This window comes from Lepidochelys kempii, chromosome 21 (genome assembly GCF_965140265.1).
Source record: "Lepidochelys kempii isolate rLepKem1 chromosome 21, rLepKem1.hap2, whole genome shotgun sequence".
Taxonomy (NCBI): Eukaryota; Metazoa; Chordata; order Testudines; family Cheloniidae; genus Lepidochelys; species Lepidochelys kempii.
This window is the reverse complement of record NC_133276.1, coordinates 12,392,683-12,420,154: the sequence shown is the minus strand read 5'-3', so window position 1 is coordinate 12,420,154 and position 27,472 is coordinate 12,392,683. Positions and strand designations below refer to the sequence as shown.

The 27,472-nt window shown below is 52.9% G+C and overlaps 1 protein-coding gene across 1 annotated transcript; it reads left to right on the top strand.

Moving 5' to 3' along the window:
- The first annotated feature begins 1,936 nt into the window (after positions 1–1,936).
- Positions 1,937–23,956, top strand: FGD2 (FYVE, RhoGEF and PH domain containing 2). The gene is made up of 16 exons (XM_073319680.1): positions 1,937–2,198; positions 6,209–6,578; positions 8,200–8,280; positions 10,130–10,278; positions 11,676–11,832; positions 12,039–12,177; positions 13,082–13,140; positions 14,928–15,074; positions 15,827–15,919; positions 17,376–17,455; positions 17,541–17,571; positions 18,140–18,232; positions 18,673–18,804; positions 19,158–19,304; positions 23,126–23,269; positions 23,395–23,956. The coding sequence occupies exons 1-16, from the start codon at positions 2,134–2,136 to the stop codon at positions 23,629–23,631; spliced, it is 2,124 nt and encodes a 707-aa protein (XP_073175781.1). The 5' UTR covers positions 1,937–2,133; the 3' UTR covers positions 23,632–23,956.
- Positions 23,957–27,472: the final 3,516 nt, after the last annotated feature.

Genomic DNA, 27,472 nt, shown 5'->3' with positions numbered 1-27,472 from the left:
CAAATGCAAAGTACTCCACTTAGGAAGCAACAATCAGTTGTACACATAGAAAATGGGAACTGACTGCCTAGGAAGGAGTACTGCGGAAAGGGATCTAAGGATCATAGTGGATCACAGTGTGAAACTGTTGCAAAAAAAGCGAACATCATTCTGGGATGTATTAGCAGGAGTGTTGTAAGCAAGACACGAGGAATAATTCTTCCACTCTACTCAGCGCTGATTAGGCTTGAACTGGAGTATTGTGTCCAGTTCTGAGTGCCACATTTTAGGAAAGATGTGGACAAATTGGAGAAAGTCCAGAGGCAAGCAACAAAAATGATGAAAGGTTTAGAACAGTGGCTCTCAACTTTTCCAGACTACTGTACCCCTTTCAGGAGTCTGATTGGTCTTGCGTACCCCCAAGTTTCATCTCACTTAAAAACTACTGCTTACAAAATCACACACAAAAATACAAAAATGTCACAGCACACTATTACTGAAAAATTGCTTACTTTCCATTTTTACCATATAATTATACAATAAATCTATTGGAATATAAATCAGTTGGAATACATTTCAGTGTATAGTATATAGAGTAGTATAAACAAGTCATTGTCTGAATGAAACTGTAGTTTGTACTGACTTCGCTAGTGCTTTTTATGTAGCCTGTTGTAAAACTAGGCAAATATCTAGATGAGTTGATCTGGAAGACCTCTGCGTATCCCCACGGGTACATGTACCCCTTGTTGTGAACCGCTAGTCTAGAAAACATGATCTCTGAGGAGAGTTTGAAAAAACTGGATTTGTTTAGTCTGGAGCGGGGACATGATAGTTTTCAAGTACATAAAAGTTGTTACAAGGAGAGAGTCATTTGTTCTTGTTAACCTCTGAGGATAGGACAAGAAGCAATGGGCTTAAATTGCACCTAGGGAGGCTTAGATTGGACATTGGGAAAAACTTCCTAACTGCCAGGGTCGTTGAGCACTGGAATAAATTGCCTAGAGAGATCGTGGAATCTCTGTCATCGGCAGTTTTTAAAAGCAGGTTAGACAAACACCTGTCAGGATGGTCTAGGTAATACTTCGTCCTGCCATGAGTGCAGGGGACTGAACTAGAAGACCTCTGGAGGTCCTTTCCAATCCTAGACTTCTATGATTATATATCCTCCCCCATAACATGTGACTGCAGGGTGCACCTGCATGTTATGGCAGCACACACATTATATACTATACATATACAGGTGTGTTATAGGAGTCCCCTGTGGCATGCAGACCCTGGCATATTATTGCTGGGTTTCTCATAACACATACTCATGCTTCTCGCATAATGTGCACACAGTGGGATATTATAGGGTCTCTCTATAGCCACGCGCACCCTACTAAGTAGTCATTGTAGGGCATTTGATAACATGTACATTCAAGTGTTTTATGACAGGGTCTCCCAGAGCATTCACACAGTAGCTTGTTACTGTAGGATCTTCCTGGCGTATTATCATTGGGTCTCTGATAACCTGCACATACAAGCATGGTTTTTAGGGCCTGACACACCAGGGGCAAACTGGTTTATTACTGGTGTCAGAGTAGCAGCCGTGTTAGTCTGTATTCGCAAAAAGAAAAGGAGGACTTGTGGCACCTTAGAGACTAACCAATTTGTTTGAGCATAAGCATACATATTACTGTATGTTCCCTTACAGATTTGCACACACTGGCTTGGCATTGCAGGGTCTCCCATGCTGTGATTTGTTATTGAAGTGTCTACTCTACTTCATTAAGGTCACACATCCTGCTGGTTTAATTTAGATGTACATTGAAATCAGGCCTGCGCTGGACCTACTTTAGTGCATAGTATTTTTCACACCATTTCTGCCTGCTGCTGCCTGCAGGACTTCCTCTTTACTTTTCCTTTTGAGGCCAACCCATATAATATTTGCAAGAGGCTCTCATTCCCCGGACAACAAGAAGAACTGCAGGTTGTCTTCACTTCTCACAAATCTCCCTAGCCAAGTACATTTGCATATCCCGGAAACATCTGAAGACAGAAAGAGAGAGGGGTTCAGAAGACATATCTGGGAGCTGTCTGGTACCTCTTGGTCTCTCAGCAGCTCTTTCTTACCTGGCTTACTGGGACCAATTCTGAGTCACAAGAGCCAGCCTGATGGAGGGGGAGCGAGGCAATCGAATGACCGTGTTTAATCTCGTGGCTGTGTTTGAGAATCCCAGGTAAGGAGAACGTTTCCTGACTGCTAAGTGCAAATTAGGACTCAGCAAGCAGGAGGTGGATGGAGACAGGTTCCAGGAGAATGGGGACTGAAGTGAAGTCTGTGAATTTGCTGATCTTTAGAACTCAGTTCAGTCCCAACTGTCCCTCTCCCCACAGTGAGTTCTGGATATATTCTGCTCTGCACAGGACCTTCAGGTTTACCCTGATTTATTATTGCTCGTTTAATATCTGTTTTAGTGCTGGTGCCAGATTTGCAACCCCACAACCCTGCAGCTTCACAAAAGTTCTCCATTCAGTCACGGAACAGCCTGGGGAATGCAGTGCCTGTTTTCCCCAAGCAGTCCTGCTAACATGTCTCCACCATGCCCTGGAGGGACCAGGCCAGTGGCTCAGAGGGAGTTCAGCAATTGTGGCTTTTAGTCCGCAGCCTCTCCACTGAAACAGCCAGTATAGGAACTAATAGTCATGGCAGGAGCTAATTGTCATTTGATGTGCACACCTGGCCACTAGGAACTTTACTAAGACCATAGTCCAGTTTGTTATTTGCAGTGATCTGATTCCCAGGTATGTTTGCACATGTGCCTAAGAAACCTACACCAAGAAAGGGAACAGAATATATTCAATCAGAGGAGAGATTATGTTCGTTTTTTGATACCCTATCAGTTTGCAACATTGCCTGGTAAAATAGTGTGACAGCTCAGAATACTTGGAAGACAGTAAGGTAGTGCAGTCCAACAGATAGTGCACTGAATGAGAAGTCAGGTGACCTCTTGCTTTGCCCCCAATTCATTGTATGGCTTTGGGCAAGTCACCTCCTCTCCTTGTGCCTCAGTTTTGTCATCTTTTAAATGGAGATAATGATACTTGCCCTTTTCTATAAAATGCTTTGAGATCTGTGGATAAAAAAGTCTATATAAGAGCTAACAATGATGATGGTGATTAATATGTATTACTGTAATGCCTAGGAGCCCCAGTCATGAACCAGGACCCTGTTGTGTTCGATGCTGTGCAGACACTGAACAAAAAGGTTTTGCAGCTCATTCATGCTTCACAGTTCAGTGTTCTTGAACTCGGTTTCACTACAGATCAATCAGAATATAATGGTAGAGGAGAATATTTTGCCCAGGTACAGCTGTTGAATGGTTTCAGTTATCTTTTTGAGATAGGTGTGCAGTTTTCCACGGGTCTTTTCTGAACTGATTCATTTCCCTGTGTTGACTTACTGTGATCTCTGTGGCTTTATGCCAGCAGTGGCATAAGTAGGTGTAGAGGAAAGTTTGGTACTTACCACAGCTCCTGCCTGGCTTTGTATTTTTCTATTTATTTTAGAGTTTTATCCTGTTGCCCATCACCATAGTATCTGGGTACCTTCCAGGTAAAAACAGTAACAACAGTTCCTATTTCAAGGTCAAAACTCTGCTTGGGGTTAGAGTTTTTTAGATTAAATGTCTCTCTTTGTCTGCTTGGCAGGAATGCAGAAGTAGGAGGAGGCATCACGGTTTGGGGTTAGAGGGAGAAGGGGTTGTCAAGCGTTGTGAGCACCATTCTTATGGTGTCAGAGTAGCAGCCGTGTTAGTCTGTATTTGCAAAAAGAAAAGGAGTACTTGTGGCACCTTAGAGACTAACCAATTTATTTGAGCATAAGCTTTCATGAGCTACTATGGAAAGACTCTTTCAAAGAGGAACGTTTTTCCAGCTTCCTAAAGAAAGTTATACTCCAGATTTACCCAACGTGCTCAGGAAGTTTGTTCTACAGCAAGATCCCCTCAAATGAGAGTGCTTTGTCTCCAGTTCTCACACGCTTTGTCCTGAGCTTTGTGACCTGCATTATCTCGGCTGTGAGCAGCTGTTCCGAGATCCAAATTTGGCCTGTGATATAGCTGGGGCTTGATCACTTTCATCCCTTGATCTTTTCATCAGATTTGCTGCCCTGGCAAATTTCTGTTGGTTTCCAGCTATGCTTTGTAAGGGGAAATAAAAGTGATGTTTGTGGTTTGTTTGGGAGATGGGGAAGCTGGAAACGAAATGTAAACACCAATTGTGGAACAGAAAAAGCAAAACTGAGAATTGCACACAGAAATGGAGAAGTTCCCACCGGAGCTCAGTGATAGGTGTACACAGGTTCTCGAGGGTAAAAGTCCGAAGGAAGGACCCGAAGAAGACCCAGCAGCTCTAGAGAGAAAGGCAGGCATGCTTCTGATGTCCCCTTGTGAAGGCATTGTGTATGCATGTGTGAAGCGTGTGCATAAGGGGTTGCCATGAAAGCGTGTGCATGTATGGGGTTGGGTACATGATTATGTTTGCATGTGCAAAAGTATGTGCCTATATTAGTTTGTGCATTAGGCTGTGTGTACAAGGATGCGCATGCTTGAAGGGGAGTGTGTGTCTTAGGGTGCTGTATGCCCACACACATGCATTAGGAATGTGTGCATGTGGGAGGGCGTGTGCGCATCCTTGCCTGCACACCTAAAAGGGTGCACGCCCTGCTGGCATGAAGAGAGTGGGTGGATGAAGGTGTGTGCTTGTGAGAGATGTGTGCATGCACAGGGGGTGCATTGGCAATGAGCGAGTTAGAAGAACTTATATAACCGGGGGGAGGGAGGATGGTCTACAGGGAGGGATGTGAGTGGGTCCTGGCCTGCTGGAGGGTGTATCTGGGCCTAAAATCATAGAATCGTAGGACTGGAAGGGACCTCGAGAGGCCATCTAATCCAGTCCTCTGCACTCATGGGAGGGCTAAGTATTATCTCGACCATCCCTGACAGGTGTTTGTCCAACCTGCTCTTACAAATCTCCAATGATGGAGATTCTGCAACTTCCCTAGGCAATTTATTCCAGTGCTTCACCACCCTGACAGGTAGGAAGTTGTTCCCAATGTCCGACCTAAACCGCCCTTGTTGCAATTTAAGCCCATTGCTTCTTGTCCTATCCTCAGAGGTTAACGAGAATAATTTTTCTCCGTCCTCGTAACAACCTTTTATGTACTTGAAAACTGTTACCATGTCCCCTCTCAGTCTTCTCTACTCCAGACTAAACAAACCCACTTTTTTTCAATCTTCCCTCATAGGTTATGTTTTCTAGACCTTTAATCATTTTTGTTGCTCTTCTCTGAACTTTCTCCAATTTGTCCACATCCTTCCTGAAATGTGGCGCCCAGAACTGGACACAATATCCCAGTTCCTCCGAAGCTTAATCAGCACGGAGCAGAGCGGAAGAATTACTTCTCATGTCTTGCTTACAATACTCCCATCCCAGAATGATGTTGCTTTTTTTGCAACAGTGTCACACTGTTGACTCATATAATATTTAGCTTGTGATCCACTATGACTCCCCAATCCCTTTCCGCAGTACTGCTTCCAAGGCAGTCATTTCCCATTTTGTGTGTGTGCAACTGATCGTTTCTTCCTAAGTGGAGTACTTTGCATTTGTCCTTATTGAATTTCATCTTATTTACTTCAGACCATTTATCCACTTTATCCAGATCATTTTGAATTTTAATCCTATCCTCCCGGCTTGGTATCATCCGCAAACTTTATAAGTGAACCACACTCCGGGGAAACCTTTCCATTGCTGCTCTGCCCCCTGGGTCCTGCTGGGGAAGGGTCAGGGTGCCCTAGATGCTGGCCAAAGCTGCCCATGCCCTGGGCATGTGATGAACCAACAGCCAGGCCTCATGCCCTCCCTGGCCAGTACTGGCCACATTTGTGGATTGCACTAGTTGTCTCCGCGTCCCCTGGCAGAGCTGCCATGTCAGGTGCCCTGCATCAGTCAGCGACCCCTTTGCCCCCTGCCCCATGTAGGTGAGATCGCTGGTGGCTGCAGCGCTTCACCGACAAGGAGGAGTTGCTGAGCCAGGTGGAAGGGAGTCACAGGTAGGTAGGCAGAGGTTGGCGGGAGAGGAACGGGGTCTGGCCTGTATTACTGTGTGTTGGGCTGCATGGGGCGTAGAGGCTGTCTCTGGACCATGAACAGAGGGATAAGAATGCTGCGCTGCTTTCCATGATCCTAGGGCAGAAGGACCCTGCCGGAGTCCCCGCAAGGAATTGATCCAACTCTCGACCAAGCCCAGGCCAGCAGCACCGAACTCCACGGCATCCGCGTTGCTCCCACCCGCAGCAGACAGGGAAGCTCTGAGCAAGGCCAGAGAAGACAGAGCAGAGTCCGAGAACCAGCATAAGGGGCACCAGCCTTCCCTGAGGGTTATCCAGCCGCCGCAGCATCAGGAGCTGGAGGAGAACCCACCACAGGGTCGGAGAGGGCTCACCGTCAAGTGTCTCAGTTCCTTCAAGAGCAAGATCAACAGCAGCAACTGGCGGAGTCAGCAGCCAGTGGATTCCCAGCCGGGGAACGAGTTAAGCCCTGGAGGCAGCAGGAACCAGGTCATTCAATGCCTCCTTCCCTGGGGGGTATTTAAACACCGGAGGGTGACTGAGGGGATATACTGTTAGCCCCCAGTACTGATAGTTATTGTTCATAGAGGGCCATCGGTGCACATGGCCCCGATCCCAAACAGAACAGCCTTGAAGCTACAAGTCATAGCTTGGGAGTGAACTGCTGGGAAGCCCTGAAGCCAGGGGCCCAGCCCAGGATGTGTGGTTAGAGCAGAGACCTCGGAGAGGCAGAACTGCAGGTTTCAAATCCCAGCTCTGCCACTGACTCTCTGTATGACCTGGGGCAAGTCACCTCACCCCTCTGTGTCCCGGTTTCCTCCTCAGGAAGGCTGAGCTTTTCAAAAATCCATACAGAGGCTATTCTGAGAAATGGCCAGATTTTCAAACGTACTAAACAATCGCTGGCTCCCGGGGAGCTCTGTGGGAGAATGGTTTCCCCATGGCACCTCAGGGAGCTGTGAGTCTTAATTCTTGGTGAGGGCTTGTACAGTGTGGGAGACTCTTGGATGACTGGTGCTGCAAAAAAGCAAAGTCTTATTAACCCTAGGGATAAGATGGTAATATTCTGTGGGCCCAACGTAAATCAACCTAGTCCCGTTGACTTCTATGGTGCTACGGTGCTTTTCACCAGCTGAGGATCTGGCCCTGCATTTCTATAGTTATTCCCATCTAGATATCTCAATGCACTTTACAGACCACAATGAGTTAACCCTTAGAGCACCTCCCACCACCGGAACAGCTCGGTATCATTATCCCTATTTTACCAAGGGGGAAACTGAGGCACAGATCTCTTGATTTCCAGCCCAAGCGTACTTTCTCCATCTGCCCTGGGACAGCTTCTGTATCGATGTTATAACAGAAAGAAACGAACACAGGCACATGGATCTTGTGTGAGCTGAGGCGGTTTGGCTTCATGCGGTTTGTTAAGATCCCTCCGCATTCCACTCAGCTGATAATAATGAGGTCAGCCTAGTGCCTGGAGAAATGGCCTGAAAACCACTGTGTAAAACCGCTGTCCCAGGAAGGGAGAGAAATCCGAATGGAAGCCTGCTGGCGTGGCCCTGAGCATGGCAGGATGGGGGGAGACCTGGTCCCTGAACTTCAAAGCTGTTTAGATGCCTAATTCCCATTGAAATCAGCCAGCTGCTCTTACTAAAAAGACCACGGACTCTTTAATATCCACGGAGAGCAGGCAGGATGCCGCTTTTTAAAGTTTTAGCCAAAAGACCTTTCCCTCCGCTGAAAATGAAGTGGAAAGGGGTCCCAGCTTGTCTCCCCGAGAGCACTGAATCAGCCCAGCTGGCCTTTGGACTTGTCTGCTGGGAGCCCAGGGGTAGTGAATCATCACTAGACCCCCTTAGCCACACTACACCAGTCCCTCTCCTCTTCTCTCTCTTTCACTCTGATGTGTTAATGATTTCATGCCACCTATACAGCCTATGGAATGCCAAGGGGAATTGCCTTAGGCCCACTGGGACAAATTCATCCCTAAGCTGATCTGGAAAAACTCCACTGACTTGCACCCAGGCTGGATTTGACCCCCTGTCTGGTCATCCATTGTTCCTACCCTGCCTGACCAAACCCATTTCTCCCTCTGCCATACATGCAGGACCCCGAAGAAAAGAAAATTGCGTTGGAGCTGTTGGAAACAGAGCAAGCCTACGTCAATCGACTTCACCTTCTGGACCAGGTCAGGAAGTAGCAGCTGGTCTCTAATGCCATCTGTCCCAAACAGCTCGGCACAGGGCTGGAGAGTAAGAACCCAATGGCCTACAGCAGTGGTTTTCAACTTTTTTTCTGGCCACCCAGTTGAAGAAAATTGTTGATGCCCATGACCCAACGGAGCTGGGGATGAGGGGTTTGGGATGTGGGAGGGGCTCAGGGCTGGGGCAGAGGGTTGGGGTGCGGGGGTGAGGGCTGTGGGATGGGGCCAGAGATGAGCAGGTGCCAGGCTTACTTCGGGTGACTCCTGGTTAGCGGCGCAGTGGGGGTGCTAAGGCAGGCTTCCTTCCTGTCCTGGCACCACAGACTGCACTGCACTCTGGAAGCAGCCAGCAGCAGGTCCGGCTCCTAGGCAGAGGTTCGCAAGTGGCTCTGCGCAGCTCTCGCCCAGAGGCACCGCTCTCCCATTCCCCAGCTTCCATTGGCTGCGGTTCCCGGCCAATGGGAATGGGGAGCCAATGCTCGGGGTGGAGGCAGTGCACGGAGCCCTGTGGCCCCCCGCCTAGGAGCCGGACCTGCTGCTGGCTGCTTCCGGGGCGCAGCGCGGTGTTGGAACAGGTAGGGACTAGCCTGCCTTAGCCGCGCAGAGCTGCTGATGGGACTTTTAACGGCCCAGTCGGTAATGCTGACCAGAGCCGCCACAGCTCAGTGCCTTCCATTCCGCGACCCAGTACTGGGTTGCGACCTGCAGTTTGAAAACCACTGGCCTAGAGTCCACTTGCCTTAACAGTAAGGCACAAAGATCTGATGGGACTATCCGTTACGCACCTAAGGCCTATGACCCTATTCCTCGAGGCTGCCTCTTCATCTCAGTCCGTCACCCCCAGAAAAAGTCTTTGCACCCCTATCTCATGTGCCTTGGTTACTGTTCAAGTTGTCTCTGCACCCCAGGCTGGGCAACCAAAAGGAATCTACTACACCCCAGGCCCGGAGCAGTTACTTTATGGATGCATGGGTGTGTATGGGGATAGGATCACAGAAATGCAGGGCTAGAAGGGACCTTGAGAGATCATCTAGGCCCACTCCCTGTGCTGAGGCAGGACCAAGTAAACCTAGAGCATCCCTGACAGGGGTTTGTCCAACCTGTTCTTAAAAACCACCAACGACGGGGATTCCACAACCTCCCTTGAAAGCCTGGGCTTCCAAGAGCGTAACTATCCAGAGAGTTAGAAAGTTTTTCCTAATATCCAACCTAAATCTCCCTTGCTGCAGATTAAGCCCATTGCTTCTTGTCTTACTTTTAGTGGACACGGAGAACAACTGATCCCCATCCTCTTTTTAAAGCCCTTCACATATTTGAAAACTGTTATCAGGTCCCTCCTCAGTCTTCTGTTCTCAAAACTAAACGTAGCCCCCTTTGCTCCAAACCATTCACTGCTGTCACCCCTGGAACCTGCTAGGACACCCCCAAGGACATCTCTGCTCCTAGGCCAGCTCATCTGGTTACCTCCTAAGGGAGCACAGCCTATGCCACTGACCTATATTCATCCCTGCAGTATATCCCTGATAGCCCCACGCCCCTTTGGTAGCACCGCCGTTCAGGAAGTGCTTTTGTCCCCATTAGTCCCTGAAGCATCCCTGCATTTCTCCCCGGAACACTCCATTACCTCAATCCGTTCCTCCCTTCCCAGCCCTTTTGTATCTAGGACCAGCTGTGAGTGTCCTTCCACCCTAGACACCATTCCTCCTGGAGCCATATGGTCCCCAGGCTGCTTGCTTGGCTCTAAAGGAGCCTCTGAGTTCCCTTTCTCTCAGAGCAGCAGAAATGCTCACTGCCCCTTCCTATTACTGTACCGGTTGGAAATGTGTCTTTTCAGGTGTTTTTTGCAGAGCTGATGAAGGAAGCCAGAAGCGGTAAGACGATCCCAGAGGATGTGGTAAAAATGATCTTCTCCAACATCTCCTCCATTTACCAGTTCCACGCCCTGTTTTTCCTGCCAGAGCTGCAGAAACGCATGGAGGACTGGTGAGTTAGGGGGAGCCAGGATGCCTGGGTTCTATTCCTAGAATGAAGGGGCGGGGGAGCACTTGTGAATTGGGACTGTTTTGCTCTGCAAGCCAGTATGCTGGAAAGCACTTTCTCAAGACAATTTGAGCCAGATGCTGATACTTTTCCTCATGCTGAGTGTGACCTTATTTCATTGACTCGTGGAGTCAAGTGCTACTCAGTGTGAGTAAGGGAACTGGATTCCTGTCCATTATTATTTTCATTTGCAAGTGCTTGAAGCCCACTTGACATTTTGGCGTCCACACACAGTGAGTTAGCAAATCTGATGTCGGTTAATTTTTTTTTAATGCTGTAGGAAGTGCCAGATTATTTCCCCAGGCAGCGCTGCCAAAATCTCACAGAACATGGACAGTAGCAGTGTCAGCTTTATGTACACACACAGAGACACTCTCTCTCTCTCTCTCTCTCAATCCTGTGCTGTATCTACAACCGTAGGCATGAGAAGGGAGTCTCCAAGACCCATTCACCCTTGGCCTCTCTGCTGAGCCTTTCAACCAAAGATGATGGAGACACCGAGGCACAGGGGGAGCGACTTCCCTAAGACCATACAGTGATCAGTGGCAGAGCTAGGAGGTCTCAGGACTCCTAGTTCAGGGACCTGTCCAGGGTCAGTTGAGATGGGATGTTAGTACCATGGACACCTGTCTCCTCGAAACTCAGCTGATGCCACCAATTCACCTCTCAGATGCCACTGATTAGTCTTCAGATGAGAACACTGGGGGATGACTCACTACCAGCCGAGGCCAGCAATCTGGATGTGGAGCACGGTTTCCCACTACCGATTCCCAGAGCCTCCTGGCTCCCCAGACACCGATAACTCAGCAGCTAGATAGAGTGATTAATAATAATAGTTATTATTAAACATGTAGCTCTTAATAGCCTATTTCATTTATAGATCTCAAAGAGCTTTACAAAGGATTGTCAGTGTCATTACCCCCATTTTTACACATGGGAAACAGAGGCACAGAGTGGTGATGTGATTTACCCAAGGTCACTGGCAGGCAAGTGGCTGAGTCAATAATAGACCTCTGGTATCCTGTGTCCCAGTCCTGTGCTCTACCCACTAGGCCACATTACCTCAGTCTTGGGTTGAGCCAGAACTTCATAGGGTGCTTGCAGGAGCCCTGTTGGGTCTGACACAAGAGGGATGAGACCTGAAGATCCATTGAAACACTGTCTGAAATTTGTAATAACTCTTAATGCAACCCTTCCCCTGAGCCGTTCAGCCCCCATCCATCCCCTGGCCTCTTGCTAAGTCAGTGGCTGTGAAAAGCCCTTTCAGTTTCTCTGAACAGCTTCCGTGGCCTGTTCCGCTGACCTGGCAGGGGGGCTGATCTCCTGGGTTCTGCCGGCAGGAGCTCCAATCCCAGGATCGGGGATGTCATCCAGAAGCTAGCCCCGTTCCTCAAGATGTACGGCGAGTATGTGAAGAACTTCGACAAGGCGGTTGAGCTGATCACCACCTGGTGGGAAAAGTCCCCCCCCTTCCAGGAGCTCATTGTGGACATTCAGGTGAAACTCCACTAGATCTGGAAAGATGCTCAGACCCACCCGGCCTCCTTGGCTTTGATGTTTCATGGGGGAGCCCCTTCATCCAAGCTGGCTTCTCCAGGCTGAGCTGAGGCGGGTTGGGGTGTGTGCGGGGAGCCCGCACTTCCACTGTGTGGGTGTCTCTCTCTCGCTTACTCTCATTTCGGTTCTTTGCTGTCCCTTTCCAGAAAAGGGAAGTCTGTGCTAACTTAACTCTGCAGCACCACATGCTGGAGCCGGTACAGAGGATCCCGCGCTATGAACTCCTGCTGAAGGATTACGTCCGGAAATTACCTCCAGAGTCCCCAGACAGGCATGACGCAGAGAGTAAGAGCTCACCCTGGTGGCATGGGCCAGTCGCGGTAGTGCCCCCCTGCACAATGCGGGTAGTGACATTTATACCCCTTCACGAGGCACTTTGAGATCCTCAGATAAAGGGGCAGGACAACTACAGTCCCTCCAGCGGACGTCTCTGGGAGATGTGAAGTGACTCAGACTCGGGGTTCACTAGTTAGGGTGCCCTAGAACTGGCGCTGCTAACCACAGTTCCAAAAGTCTTGTGATGGCCCATTCGGTAGCAAGAGCACAGAGAATCAGAAGGCAGGTGTAACCTGCTTCCTGGGCCCCCCCTAGCTGAGATCTAGTGCCAGGGACCAACGTTTAAAGTCAAATCACTCAAGTGATTGATGTTGTCTTCAGCAGCGTCGCTTGAGGGTCTTGACTCCAGCCTGTCTTCTGCAGGGTGTGGAAGGGCTGTTGCTAGAGAGCTGAGGCCAGCATGTGCAAGATGCTGTGATTTTTGGTGCCCGGTTTGAGACACCTTGCATCCGATTGTCAGATTGTTCTGCGCCTCTGCGGTTCCCACTGGCTTCAACTGGAGCAGAGGGGCCGTCAGCAGCACAAGAAAAGCTGTGTTCGCCTTAGCGATCCCCGGTGGCCCTGGAGGCAAAAATGTTCATATTACCAATTTGTGGCCTCCCAGGTCTTCACTGTGCCGCGCGCCATGGCCACTCAGAGCTGCCCAGCAAGAACAGCGGTACAGCGGCGCTCTCCCTGCTCCACTTGAGCTACGGGAGGTCTCTGTTGGGCCTGAGACACACAGTTGAGCAGCTCTGATTCCATCCAGTAGAGGGCAGTGGTGAGACACTCACCTTCGCCTCGAAGGGCACCTCCCCCAGCCTCCTCCCGTTGGGGGTGCTTAGCCCTTGCTCCCCTTCTGGTCTCATTGCAGAAGCCCTGGAAATGATTTTCTCGGCAGCCAAACACTCGAACGCGGCCATTGCAGAAATGGTGAGTACCAGCCCGCACGCTGTTGTTATTTATGATTCGTATCATGCTAGCTCCTGGTCTCCCCCCAGCCCGAGACAGAGCCCCGCTGTGCTAGACACGATACATATATGTAACAGAGAGCGCCCCGGCCATATTCGACTCCCAAGCGCCCGTGCTGGAACAGGGAGGGTCTCACTGGTACAGGGCTGCCCAAACCCTACCTACCGTAGGTTTTTTAATGCCCTCCATCACTGCAGTATCTGAGCACCTCCCGATCATTCTCCTCACGACCCCGCTGGGAGGCAGGGCAGGGCTGTTATCGCCATTGTAGAGATGGGGAATCGCAGCACAGAGAGACTAAGTGACTTGCCCAAGGTCACATAGTGAGTCTGTGGCAGAGCAGGGAATTGTCCTGGTCCTCTGCGTCCCAAGCTAGTGTCCTAACCGCTGGACCATCTTGCCCCCCCGGGAGGCCAGGCAGGCAATCAGGGAATACGAGGTATAAGGGTTAAAGCAGAACTGGGGTCAGGAGAGAGAGATTCTATTTGTGACCTGCTGTGTGACCTCGCTCCCCCTCTGTGTGCCTCAGTTTCTTTATATGTGAAAGAGGGTGATGATCCCTTAAATACGTCTCCTGACGTTGTGAGGTTTGATTCATTAACGATGGTTAAAGTGCTTTGAGATCCTTGGATGGGGACGGCAACAGGGAAATGCAAAGTGTTATTAAGGAAGTGCCAGGCTCAGTGCAGGAGATCAGATTAGACCCGAATGGTTCTGTCTGGCCTTGAAGTCTATTATTTCTCAGCAGCCCTTGTGGCATGTAAATGTCACACTGGTCTCTGAGAGACAAGGCGGGTGAGATGGTATCTTTGATTGGACCAGCGTCTGTTGGTGAGAGGGACACGCTTTCAAGCTTACACAGAGCTCTTCTTCATCATGGCTCTCTAATGTCCTGGGACCAGCACCGCTGCAGGAACACTGCAGACACTTGTTTCTGCCCACAGGTGAACAGCGGTTGCTTGTGCCTCAGAAAACTGGCAGTCGATGAGCCTTTACTCTGCAGTGATAGGGAATGGGTGGGCAGCCACATTTTAAGGCTCATTAGCCTACATCTGGGGCATTCTTGCATTCTCAGGCCCTCAGATGGCGTAATTCAGTGGAGCTAGGTTGATATACACCAGCTGAGGATCTGGCCCCAGATTTCTGTGTAGACAGTATTGGAAAAGTCAGTCCCAGCCCAGGCTGTGCAGGCCATGTGCTAAGGCATGGAAGCCCTGCGTTCTGAGGTAGGCATGAGCCGCCTAGGCCCAGGGAAAGAGAAACCTTCATGAGCTGGGATCTGAAACAGATGTGCTGGTCCAGAAAGATCCCACCCATCTCATCCATCGGGAACGAGTGGCCAGCTCCATGCGGCTAGAAGAGGAGGGAGACATCCTGCCTTGCTAAACCTGGGGTGGGCTGTAGTTCCCTGGCCGAAGTGAAGGAGAAACCCAACCTGCCCTGGTTCTGGGGCGTCCGCCCTCTTCCTTAGAGACCCTCCTGCAAGGGGAGGAGACGTTGAATGCCAAGGTAGTAGATTTGGGGTGTTTTTTCTCCCTCTCACCATCACTGGATCCTTTCCCTCCTCTTCTCCATCGGCCCAATCCTGCCTAGTCCTCAGTGCCTCCTGCACAATGCTGAGCACTACGGATTCCTAGTACAAACAAAGGAAGTCATGGCACTCAGCACCTTGCAGCATCAGCCCCCGAACTCCCCCCCCCCCGGGTGTTTTTCCTCCCTCACACCCCTCTGTTTTCTTGGCTCCCTAGGAGCGTTTGCAGAACCTCTGGGAGGTATATCAAAGGCTGGGGCTGGAAGATGATATCGTCGACCCTTCCAACGAGCTCATTAAGGAGGGCCCAATTCAGAAAATCTCCTTCCGCAACAACACCACATCGGAGAAGTATCTCTTCCTGGTAGGAGGGCGGCTGGGCCAGCCGAGGCGGGGTGGGAGGGCAGGGAAGGAAAGGAGAGGGTCAGCAGCGCTATGAAGCAGAAGGCCATTTCTGGGCAGAGGATCGATGGAAGAGGACAGGATTGAGGGGAGAGAGAGAGAACAGAAAACCCCGACCGCTTGCAGGCTTGGCCGTGCCGGAAACTGTGACCCTGACGTCCCCACTGCTTCGGCCCCTGTGTCCAGGGCAGCCCGGGTGCATGGACTGTACAGATCTGGGAGCGATGGACACCCACCATGCCCAGGTGTAAATGGCACCATAAGGGGCAAAGCATGGAGGACCGGGTCCTTTGTTTCCAGAGCCTCTGATCCCCCAGACAAGTGAACCCTTTGGTTGCTCAGACAGTGCTTTGGAAATCCCTTGTCTTTAAGGGGGGCACGTGAGGGGATGTTGGGGGAAGGAGGGCAGACGAGCCATATGGGCTGATTATTTTTGAAGGACCCTAAGTGAGTTCAGCGCTCAACTCCAATTCCACTGGGATTTCGGCACCTAACACCTTAGGGTCCTTTGAAATCCCCCCCAGCATTGGTATCTATAGATCCAGAGCACGTGCTGCCAGACGCTGTTTTGTTGGAAATTTGCCCTGGGCACCTGGAGATCCTGACTAGGATGGTGGCCCGGTCCTGCCCCGCCAGTGCTCAGTGTACCATTGCTGTGTGGCCCGGTGGCCCGGTCCTGCCCCTCCAGCGGCTCACATCTGCTTCCTCACTCAGTTCAACAACATGCTGCTGTACTGCGTGCCGAAGGTCATCCAGGTGGGGGCGGAGTTCCAGGTGCGCTGGCGGATCGACATGGAGGGCATGAAGGTCAAACAACCCTTACACGTTATTATTGCTTACATTTATACAGAGAGCGGCTTTTCCCCCCAGAGCACCATTGAAAGGCAGCCACCTCTGGGGCGGAACATGGCTGCTGTTTAATAGGGCGCAGCAACACTGTATGACAGGAAGTGAAGAACAACTCTGTGACCAGTGGGAACTATAGGAGGGGGTTGAGGGAAGCAGAATGTGATGTGGCCCGGGCAGCTGGCCTAACGCTTGTGAAGACACTCCCAAGCGGCCAGGGCCTTGAATTTCCGCCTCCCCTGAAAGAGCACCTCTTCAGTAGCACAACACACACTGCTGAAACAGAGGGAAGAGCCCCTCCTGCCGCATTGCCCACTCTACCTTCTGGAGCCCTTGGGGGGTGGGTGGGTTTCTTCTCCCTTTCACAGCTCTCTTGCAAATACTGCCAGGAGCGACCCTGCTTAGCTCCCGGTATCTAAGATCAAAGCCTGCACTGTTATGACGTACAGCAGCTCCGTACAGACTCAGAGCCGGCGTTCCTGGAGCGCCGTCCAGAGAGCAAGCAGAGAGCGTTCTTCGGAGCCACAGTCAGCAGGGTCCATAGGGGCATGTCGAACCTGCGCTTGTGCCCTGAATCCACGTACTTAGAGCAGGGGTGGGCAAGCATTTTGGCCTGAGAGCCACATCTGGGTATGGAAATTGTAGGGCGGGCCATGAAAACTCACAAAATTGGGAGTTAAGGTGTGGGAGGGCTCTGGCTAGGGGTGTGGGCTCTGGGGTGGGGTTGGGGATGAGGGGGTTGGGGGTGCAGGAGGGTGCTCCGGGCTGGGACCGAGGGGTTTGGAGGGCGGAAGGGGGATCAGGGCTGGGGCAGGGGGGTTGGGGCACAGGGGGTGACTCAGGGATGCAGGCTCTGGGTGGCGCTTACCTCAAGCAGCTCCCAGAAACAGCGGCATGTCCCCACTCTGGCTCCTATGTGGAGGCGCAGCCAGGCAGCTCTGCGCAGCACCCTGTCCTCTGGTGCTGCCCCTGCAGCTCCCATTGGCTGCAGTTCCTGGCCAATGGGAGCTGCGTGGGCAGCACTTGGGGTGGGGGCAGCGTGCGGATCCCCCTGGCTGCCCCTACACATAGGAGCTGGAGAGGGGATGTGCTGCTTCTTCCAGGAGCCGTGTGGAGTGGAGAAAGACCCCGAGCCTGCTCCCCGGCTGGAGTGCCGGAGCGGGACAAGCCCCAGAACCCATTTCCCAGCGGGAGCTCAAGGGCCGGATGAAAACGTCTGGAGGGCCGGATGTGGTCCCCAGGCCGTAGTTTCCCCACCTCTGACTTAGACCCTACGCACTTAGATCCCTCACAGCCACCAGGTGTGTGTACAGCTGAGAGGGAGACCCAGACTGGACCTTCCCCAGGAGGCTGTTGGAGGGTAGGCTTTGATCCGCCTCTGGCTCTAGTTCTAATGCCCGCCCCTCCCGGATTCCAGGTGCGGGTATTGAAAGATGTGGAATTCCCTCACTCCTTCCTGGTCTCGGGGAAGCAGCTGTCGCTGGAACTGCAAGCCAGGTAAGGGAGCGAGGGGCCTTCCTTCCCCAGCCCCAGCTGAGGAGCCCAGGGCCGTGCTCTAACCGCTGTCTTCCCTTTGGCACAGGTCTCAGGAGGAGATGAACGCCTGGATGAAGGTACGACTGCCTGCCGCAACCCCTGGTCCCTGGCGGGGGCGGGAAGCCATGTGATTTTAAATATGGAGGCACAGACTCGCTTCCTGTGGGTCCCAATCCCTGCTCTGCCTCTGAGGGTGGGATGGGTTCCTTGCACGCAGGCTCTGGCGTGGAACGAGCAGGGCAGGCGGTGGAGGGGCTGTGAGGGGATCTGCGTCCGTGGGGTGCCGTGCTCCAGGCTGGTGGTCTCCTCCGTGGCAGTGCAAAGGGGTGGGTTTGGGGAGCAGCTTTCAGTGCTGATGTGTTGCTCTCTGGGGGAGGAGTCTACCCCCTCCCCCAATCCTGCGTAGGTCCCCTGGCCAAGCCCCATTTAATCAGGTGCAGTGCCGGGGCCCAGAATTTAAGTGCCCGTGGGCCCTACAATCCACCGTCTCTGCTGGGGCAGCCTCCAAGGGGGCCAAAAGTGGAGGTGGTATTTGCACTCCCACGGGGAACTGGACTAAGACCAGCTGCTCACAGAATGGGGCTGCCGTTGGGTTGGGCTGTGACAGCCCTAACCCCCCGACACCATCACCCCTTTGTTTCTCAGGCCTTCCAGGACGCCATTGCCAAGAAAGAGAAGCAGAACGAGAGCTTCAAGACAGCAGTTCACGGGCCTGACGGGGAGGTCCAGGAATTTGCGGTAAGCTACTCCCACCCTGTTCCCCCACCCCCGTCCTGTGGCTACTAGCTGCTTCAGGCTAAGGCTCTCGGAGCATCCTTTCCCCCTCATGAAGCCCCAAAGAGCTGGGGAGAGTCCTGAGGGGACGGGCAAGCTTCCCCCTTCACCCAGCGGGTTAGGAGCAGAGAACGGCTGGCGGCACAGGAAGGGTGGGCTAGTGGGGAGAGAGGCTGCGTTATGGTCCTCAGGTTCCTTTCATGCCCACTGAATCTGGGCCAGGATTTCGGGAGACCCCGTGCAAGACGGGCTGGGAGCTAGAGAGACCCCCCCAGGGTCTGCCTGTGTCCAGCCACCTCAAGAGAGCCCCCTTCATCGCCCCGGCAGCGAGTCCCGGCCCTGCCCCGCCGTGGAGGGCACTGCCGAGGTGACCGAGCCGGGCTCTCCCCTTTCCCCCTGCGCAGGTCAAGTCGGAGCAGCTGGGCCGACGGGCCCCGCAGTGGGTGCGGGACAAGCTGGTGACCATGTGCATGCGCTGCAAGGAGCCGTTCAACGCCATCACACGCAGGAGGCATCACTGCCGGGCCTGTGGCTACGTGAGTGACCCCCCCCCCCGCCTCCTCGGAGGCCCAGCCCTGTGGAGGGGCCGGCGAGGGGTTCGCCGCCCCGCTCCCCCCCCTCACCGGTCCCCGCTCCCCCGCCCCCCACCCCCCAGCGGTCACACACTGCCCTTTGGAGGGGGCGTAGGAGGGAGAATAAAGCCCCTCTGTGTGGGGTGGGGGCGGCTAAGGGTCACCAGGAGAAGGAAAATCCCACTAGGGGCCGGGGGATCGCCTGTTCACTGGTGGTGTGGGGAAAGAGGTGGGGGCTGTCCCACAGGGCCCCACGGTGCCCAGCTCAGCCCCCTCCCGGGCCCTGATCAGGGTCTCTCTTGGGGTGGGGGCGGCAGGTGGTGTGCGCCCGGTGCTCCGATTACAGGGCTCCGCTGCAGTACGACAGGAACCGGCCCAACCGCGTCTGCCTGGAGTGTTACATCTTCCTGACGGGGCACCTGCTGCCCGAGGAGCGGGAGGGGAAGCACAAGGGGATCCTTGAGGTGAGACTGCAGCCGGGGAGGCCCCTTGCTCCTCAGTCTGTCTCTGGTTTCTTCCGCGGCTGCCCCTTTCCAGCCCCGCCCGCTTCCCACCCCGGGGGTCTCTGGCCTGCTCCCTGCCCCATGCAGGGGAATCCGCGGCTACGTCAGCCCAGCTGGGTTCATGTCAGGCGCAGCACTCCCACGCTGCTGTGGCGGTCACCGAGTCGGGTGCTTTGGTGAGCTGCCCCTTGCCTCTGGGATCCCCTGACCAGGGAATTTCACGGGCTGTCTGCCCACAAATCTGCAAGGGGGGGGGGCGTTTTGCCTCTGTGTTCCCTGCATTACAAATGCAGGGATAGTGCTTGTGACTCACTCCCCTTCACTCCTGCCTGGGAGACAGCATGGGTTAATCATTAGAGCGGAGGCCTGGCAGGCGGGAGTCCTGGGCTTCCTTCCTGTCTCTGCCACTGGCCTTGGGCACGTCACTTGTGAGCTGCTGGTGCTCATCGCTAGCCACATTTAAGTCAGTGGGAATCTGGGCTGCTCAGCACCTCTAGAGATCAGGCCAAGCACCTCTCCCTGCCTCAGTTTCCTCACCTCTATACATGAAGCCATTCATCTCTGGGTGCCCCAGATTCCCCAGTTATAAGGGGAGGGCACGAATATCGATCTACTGCACGTCGGGGTTTGTGAGGCTTGCACGCTCCTGATGGGGAGGAGGGGTGGCTGGTTTTGTCCCTCCTGGATCACCGGGTTTCGCTGGCCCCTGGTGTTGCTCGCTCCCTCCTGAGACTGCCTGGGCTGGAGTTAAGGTTGCGTGGCCGGTGGTGTGACCCAGTGTTTCACATTTTGGAGCTGTCTTAGCCCTGGATGTTAAAGGCTTCCGCTCCAGGGATGGGTCGCGAACTCCACAAGCCTCTCCTGCCTGCCACACCTTGGCTGTGACTTCCCAGGGGAAAGGAGAGTGCTCTGTCCATGGTGCTGAACTGGGGCTGGAGCAGAAAAATCCATCTCTGCCCCCCCAAATCTCCACGTGAACAGACCCATGCAGAGACACAGACACACACAGAGACACCACTGCTCACACACAGACTCTCACCCACATGTGGGCCTGCATAGACATGGCCACAGACGACTGTTCACACCCATTGACGGCCCCATGTGTGCGGAGACAAGGTGGACAAGGTGACCTCTTTTATTGGACCAGCTTCTGTTGGTGAGAGAAACAAGCTGTCAGGCCACACAGAGCTCTTCTTCTGGGCCTGGGAAACTGGCTCAGCGTGTCACAGCTCGATACAAGATGGAACGGATCCTTCTGCACAAAGAGTGACCACGTATTTCAAGGTGTGTACCCACAGACACGTGTACGCATGCGTGCATTTGAACACAGACATATACCCACATGCCCGTGCAGACACACGACTGCACCCATCTGTGGATATCCACGCTTAGGCAAACACAGATATGTCAACGCGTGTGCGCACATGAACGCACAAACGTGGATGCAACCGTTGTCCCACGGCTAATGGGCTAGGCCAGGGGTGGCCAGCCTGAGCCTGGGAAGGAGCCAGGATTCATAGAATCATAGAATATCAGGGTTGGAAGGGACCCCAGAAGGTCATCTAGTCCAACCCCCTGCTCGAAGCAGGACCAATTCCCAGTTAAATCATCCCAGCCAGGGCTTTGTCAAGCCTGACCTTAAAAACCTCTAAGGAAGGAGATTCTACCACCTCCCTAGGTAACGCATTCCAGTGTTTCACCACCCTCTTAGTGAAAAAGTTTTTCCTAATATCCAATCTAAACCTCCCCCACTGCAACTTGAGACCATTACTCCTCGTTCTGTCATCTGCTACCATTGAGAACAGTCTAGAGCCATCCTCTTTGGAACCCCCTTTCAGGTAGTTGAAAGCAGCTATCAAATCCCCCCTCATTCTTCTCTTCTGCAGGCTAAACAATCCCAGCTCCCTCAGCCTCTCCTCATAAGTCATGTGTTCCAGTCCCCTAATCATTTTTGTTGCCCTTCGCTGGACTCTCTCCAATTTATCCACATCCTTCTTGAAGTGTGGGGCCCAAAACTGGACACAGTACTCCAGATGAGGCCTCACCAATGTCGAATAGAGGGGAACGATCACGTCCCTCGATCTGCTCGCTATGCCCCTACTTATACAAGATTTACCAAGGTACATTGCCGAAGAGCCACAGGAATACGTCAGCTGCCCCCCATCAGTTTCCCTGCGCCCAGCGCCTCCCGCCCACTGGCAGCCCTGCCGATCAGCACCTCCTCCTCCCTCCCTGCACCTCCTGATCAGCTGTTTTGTGGCATGCAGGAGGCTCTGGGGGGGAGAGGGGAGGAGTGAGGGCACGGCAGGCTCAGGGGAGGGGCGGGAAGGGGTGGAGTGGGGGGCAGTGAGCCCTCCCGGCACATGGGAAAGTTGGCGTCTGTAGCTCCAGCCCCGAAGTCGGTGCCTGTACAAGGAGCCGCATAGTAACTTCTGAAGAGCCTCATGGTTGGCCACCCCTGGGATAGGCTAATGGGAGAGGCTCAGACCCATTCCAACCGAGTAAGGCGGCTTTCATCTTAGGATCCATTCCAGTAGTACCAGATATAGGCCCTGGACCAGCTCCCGGCGAGGTGGTCAGATCTGGGCACTTGCCCTCTCCATGTCCCTCAAGGAGAAAACAGCCTGGATTTGCTTTTCTTGATCTATTCAGAGCCTTCTTTGGCATGGTAACAGATACAAACCCACCCACAGGATTTGGATCTGAAGCTTGGGGGACACCGCACGGCTGAGAAGCAAACGCAGGGATTTCAGGCACTCGCTGGTGCAGCAACCTCCCTGGAACCCAGGTGTCATGATCGTCCACTGTCCCGTTGTGTACTGTGCGTCCCAGGTGCTAAATAAACGTCAAGCTGGCTGGGTGCTTGGATGGGAGACCTCTGAGGAATGGCCAGTGATGGGCTGCCGCTTCACTAGGCGCCACGCTAGTCTCCTAGTCAGTACTGAATGCAGTGCACCAGTGTGGCACTAGGGGGCGCTGAGATGTCCAGGTTCCAGAATTTGGATGACAAACCTCAATCCAAGGTGCTACTGGATCATGGTCATTAAAACTCTCAGGCAGTGTTTAACAGGTGGGATGTTAGACCCAGCATTCAGGCCATATTCCAGCAGGGACTGTTACGCTCCGCCAGCCTTCCATTCCCCTCCCTGTTCCAACCGAAAACGGGATTTTCCACAACTTGCACAAAGCTCTCGCGGTGCCATGCCGTGTTAAACAGCTGCTGCTTTCCACCCCAGAGATGGGTGCATTTCAGCCATGGGTGAAACAATCCCTGTGGACTCTGTACATTGGTTTGCCAGGTGCTTTAGGACCCTAGAGGATAAAAGGTGCTTTATAAAGACAAACTGTGAAAACATAGGATTTGCCAAACTGGATCAGACCCAACGGCCATTTAGCCTCTCTCCCATCTCTGACAATGGCCAGAATCAGATGTTTCAGAGAATGATGCAAGAAATCTTTATAGTGGACAATTTTGCTTATGCACTAAAGTGCCTATGAGGGATGCTTCTTCCTGATCTGAGGCAATGGCTGGCTTGTGCCCTGAAGCAGGAGGGTTTATAACCCTTCTAAAACATTACCCTCTGTACTGTGGGTAGACACAAATGCCTAGCTCTGTTTGGAAATCTATTAAGCTATTTGCCTCTGTGATATCATGTGGCAGTGAGTTCCACGGGTCAAACCTGCACTCTGCCTTGCATTAACTCACTAGGAAGCCTCAGGGGAAGCCCGAATCCAAGAGCGTGTGGAAGGGTTATAAAGGGGGGTTGTTGGTTTCTTGGCAGAAAGAATCAGCGGAAATCTCAGGGCAGAGCCTGATGTGCAGTTTCCTGCAGCTGCTGGATAAGAACGGGAAAGGGGGAACGCGGGGCTGGTTCGTGATCCCACAGGATGACCCACTGGTACTGTACATGTATGCGGCACCCCAGGTAGGCGAGGGCTTGGTTCTTCTATTGCATTTGCATTGAGAACCCACTGTTTCCACTGGAGGGGAGGGAGAAAATGCGGATGCTAACAAGCCTGAGCCCCTGTCTGTCCTCCCCTCTCCCTCCAGGATGTCAAGGCTCACACCTCCATCCCCCTGCTGGGCTACCAGGTGAAGGAGCTGCCCCAGAGTGACCCCCGGCACCTCTTCCAGCTGGTCCAATCCAAGCAGATCTACACATTTGTGGCAGAGACAGAGGAGCTGAAACAGCGCTGGGTGAAGATCATGGAGCAGTCAGCCATGGGCAATGCTCATCTCCCTGGAGAGGAAGAGGAGGACGATGACTTATTTGATGACCTGGAGTGATTGAGGCTCTTGAGGCCTCTTCTAGACTGTCTATGGATGACTCCAGTCCTTCATGTCAGAGAGCTCAGACAGCGTGATCTAGTGGTTACAGCAAGGTGATAGGGACTCAGGAGACCTGGGATCCCATCCCCAGTTCTGCCGCTCACTTGCTGTCAACTTGGGCGAGTTGCTGGACTTTTTTTTTGTGCCTCAGTTCCCCCATCTATGCAGTGAGGATGATGGTACTTACTAACCTTTGTAAATTGCTTTGAGGTCTATCAAAGCAGGGCAGCATAGCCCTTACTGTTCCCATTGCCCAGTCTGGGGGTATGTCTACACTGCAGAAGAAGCCGTGATTGGAGCAAGTAGTAAAAAATAATGTAGTTTGGCACCATGGGCAAGCAATCCAAATACATAGCCAGGCTCCCTGGCAGACTTATACCCGGGTTGCTCGCCCATGCCACCGTGTCTACATGGCTATTGTAAGCCGTGCTAGCTAGATGGGCAGGCTAGCTAGGTGTGCAGGCCCATAAGCCTCTGCCTCAGGCAAAGACGGGATCCAGCTGCAGAGTTTGGATCTGGAGCAGGGTTGACCCTGTGCAGGAAGAGCCATTTGCAAAATTCAGATGTGACAGGAGGGTGGGTTTTGGATCCGTGATCTGACAAATGCCCCATGACCCGGTGGGCAGGCCTCTTGGCTAATTAGCCATCTGCTACTTCATGGGAGGAGATGGTGGGAGGAGGAGAATGGGCTGGAGGAAGCTGGGGAAACAGACAAGGAAGGAGGCTGAGATGAGGGAGGTTCTGCTGGAGTCGGGGGTGGGATTGGGGGTGGGTGGGTGGAATTGGATGACCAAACTGAAGTGGGAAGAGATGGGACAGGGATGGGGGCGTGATGCAGGAGGTTCCTCCCGTGATTAGTTTATCCCAACCACTCCAGCTGGGTGGGTAACCAGGTTTCCTGTACCGTAGCAATTTTTCAAGAGATCAAAACATTTTCCTGCCCTGAATTGGGATGAAAAGTTGAAATCTTGAAAAATGTAAACCAAAAATGTGGAAGGGGGAAAAAATACCCAACCGTCTCCCCCAACCGCCCCTCCCAAAGCACTCGGTGCAGGTCAATCAACACGTTTTGTTCCACTTTGGACCATTTTGCGTCTTCTTACATGTCTTTTCCTATCATTAGCTTGTGGCACCTTAGAGACGAACCAATTTATTTGAGCATCAGCTTTCGTGAGCTACAGCTCGCTTCATCGGATGCTCACGAAAGCTTCTGCTCAAATAAATTGGTTCGTCTCTAAGGTGCCACAGGTCCTGCTTTTCTTTTTACGAATACAGACTAACACGGCTGCTCCTCTGAAACCTATCATTAGCTTGCATTTCAAATGAAAAGCTGCTTCAAACCAGAACTTTGGGTTTCGAAAATGTCCAAATGAAATGCGGTGACAGCTTTCAAACGGGTCTCTCTTCTTCTTTCCTTGAGTGGAAAAAGTCGTGGAAACTGCCCCTTTCCCCGGGCGACGGTTTGCTTTCGACACAATTGGCGTGTTCTAGTGAAAAACGTTTCACTGGAAAATTCCCAAACAGTTCGTCCTGCCATCTTCTCCTGAGAGCAATGGTAGACTTACCATTCGGGCGGGTGATCTGTCATTCCACCAGTTGCCACCAGAGAGCAGTAAAACCTCACTGTTCAGCTGCACTTGGAGTGACTACTAGCTGTGACTTCTAGTCACCTTACTCTGGGGGAGGAGATCTTAAACTTTTCTAACACAGCTGCAAAGGGCGTGAGAATGGGGACAAACCTCAAGGGTGAGTGAAGCGCAGTGTCAGTCAAGCCTTGACTTTGGCTTACTTTCTTGGTGAGTTTCCTGGGCTGGTGTGATGGGGATTCTGGTACCGTTCTCCGTGTCCGCAGCGTGGGGGAAGGGGCTGTGCATGTACCAATATGCCCACACCACCGGCAACCGTCCCTGGCCTGGGACCCCGCAGCCCCCTGCCAATGCACCTCCTCCGGGCCCAAGCTGCAGCACCCTTTGCTAGTCCAGTTCTGGCACCCCACAGCTCGGCCACCACACTCTATTCCTGACCAACTGCTCCTGCGATTTCTGGTTTAGGCTCTCCAATGCACCCTAATTCTGACTTGCAGCAGTCCTGGGACCCCTGTCGATGCACCTCATTCGAGTCACGCCTGATCTGCAGCCCACTTGTTTTTCCACGCCTGGGACCCCACACAACTTTACAAGCGCCCCCGCAATCCTGACCTGTGGCATCCCTTGCACTTCTCTCCTGCCCGTCCACGCCCTCTGGGATTATAGTCCTGTTCCTCCCTCAATCCCAGCCAGCCACCTGCATCAGACCTCTCCTGGGACCTAGAGTGAGGGCAAGCAGCTGCTGCCATTTGGATGACAAGCTTGAGATATGAACCAGCTCAGCCATGCTCAGCTGAGCAGGTAGGGATGGTGACAGCCAGCCTATGGGAGAGGGGCTGGGGAGAGCAAAGCGTTGATGTTCTTTCAAGACAAAAGTAAGGTCATTAGTCAGGGTCCCACTATACGAGGCGTTGCACACACGTAACAAAGAGACCGTGCCCCAAAGACCTTACAACGGACGTACAAGATGAGTGCCAATAGGTGGATGCAATGAGCGGGAAGCACGAGAAAAGAGGTGATAATCAGCCGGATGAGCAGTGGCCCTTGTGCACTGGCTGCCTGAACAGTGCCAAGTTTGTTGCAGGCAGAGGAGAATTTTAAAAAAAGCTGTGAACATTTGCCCAAGCACCTACCCCGAGAAAGAAGAAGATGCCTGGCCAGGAATTCCTTCAAACAGAAGGAAGTACTTCTTCACATAACGTACAGTCAACCTGTGGAACTCCTTGCCAGGGGATATTGTGTAGACCAAAAGTATAACTGCGTTCAAAAAAAGAAATAAGTTCCCGGAGGCTAGGTCCATCAATGGCTATTAGCCAAGATGGTCAGGGATGCAACACCATGCTCCGGGTGTCCCTAGCCTCTGACTGCCAGAAGCTGGGACTGGACGATAGGGGATGGATCACTCCATGTTGTGTTCATTCCCTCTGAAGCCGCTGGCATTGGCCACTGTCAGAAGATAAGATAGTGGCCAGATGGACCATTGGTCTGACCCAGTATGGCCGTTCTTATGTTCCACCAGCCTCCTTGCCTATCCCAGTGAGTCAGAGAGGGGCAAGCGATAGCTGCTTTGTTACCTCTCTGGGACATACAGGATCAGGAATGATTAGTCCCCGGGAGCCCAGGATCGTACAGAGGGATCAAAGATTGACTTGTCCTTGTTAGGGCTGGAATCCGGTAGCCAGGATAGTAAATTAGAGCTTCACTTAAGGTGGAGGTTGGAAACCAGGGCAATCTGGAGAGAAGACAGAACTCCCGTGTGCATGGGGAATGGGAGAACGTCTGTAATGCGCCTTCTGCATGCCGGGGGGCAGCACGAAGCAGAGCGGGGCAGAGCCCAGAAGGGGAGCCAGTGCCTTTGCAGGCAGTGATGTGTGAAAAGTGAAAGGGCTGAAGGATGGGGGTGAAGGTCCAGGCTGAACCAGGTTGCAGCTCCCATGCTCCGCACCCCGGCCCTGTGGTGGACAGGCACTCTGTAATGTGCCCCGGCGTGAGAGGAGTGGGCTGTTACCGCAGGGAGGCGGTGGTCCCTCCCGGGCTGATGGAGCACGGCCCCCAGCCCGCCCACCCCGGCCATACAGAGCTACTGCTGCAGACAGCCAGTGCCCACACGCACTGCCCCCGGGCCGGAGAGGGGAACGCTCGGTCTCCACAGCCCAGGCAGGCTTTGGCCTCTGCTGAGATGCCCCTCTCTTGCCAGCCTGGCCCCGCCCCAC

Bases quoted from the DNA above. Each gene is read 5' to 3' on its own strand.
- FGD2 (XM_073319680.1), top strand. From the start codon at position 2,134: ATGGAGGGGGAGCGAGGCAATCGAATGACCGTGTTTAATCTCGTGGCT. The intron at 10,279-11,675 runs GTGAGTTAGGGG...TTCTGCCGGCAG, and splicing joins CAGAAACGCATGGAGGACTG to GAGCTCCAATCCCAGGATCG. The intron at 23,270-23,394 runs GTAGGCGAGGGC...CTCTCCCTCCAG, and splicing joins ACATGTATGCGGCACCCCAG to GATGTCAAGGCTCACACCTC.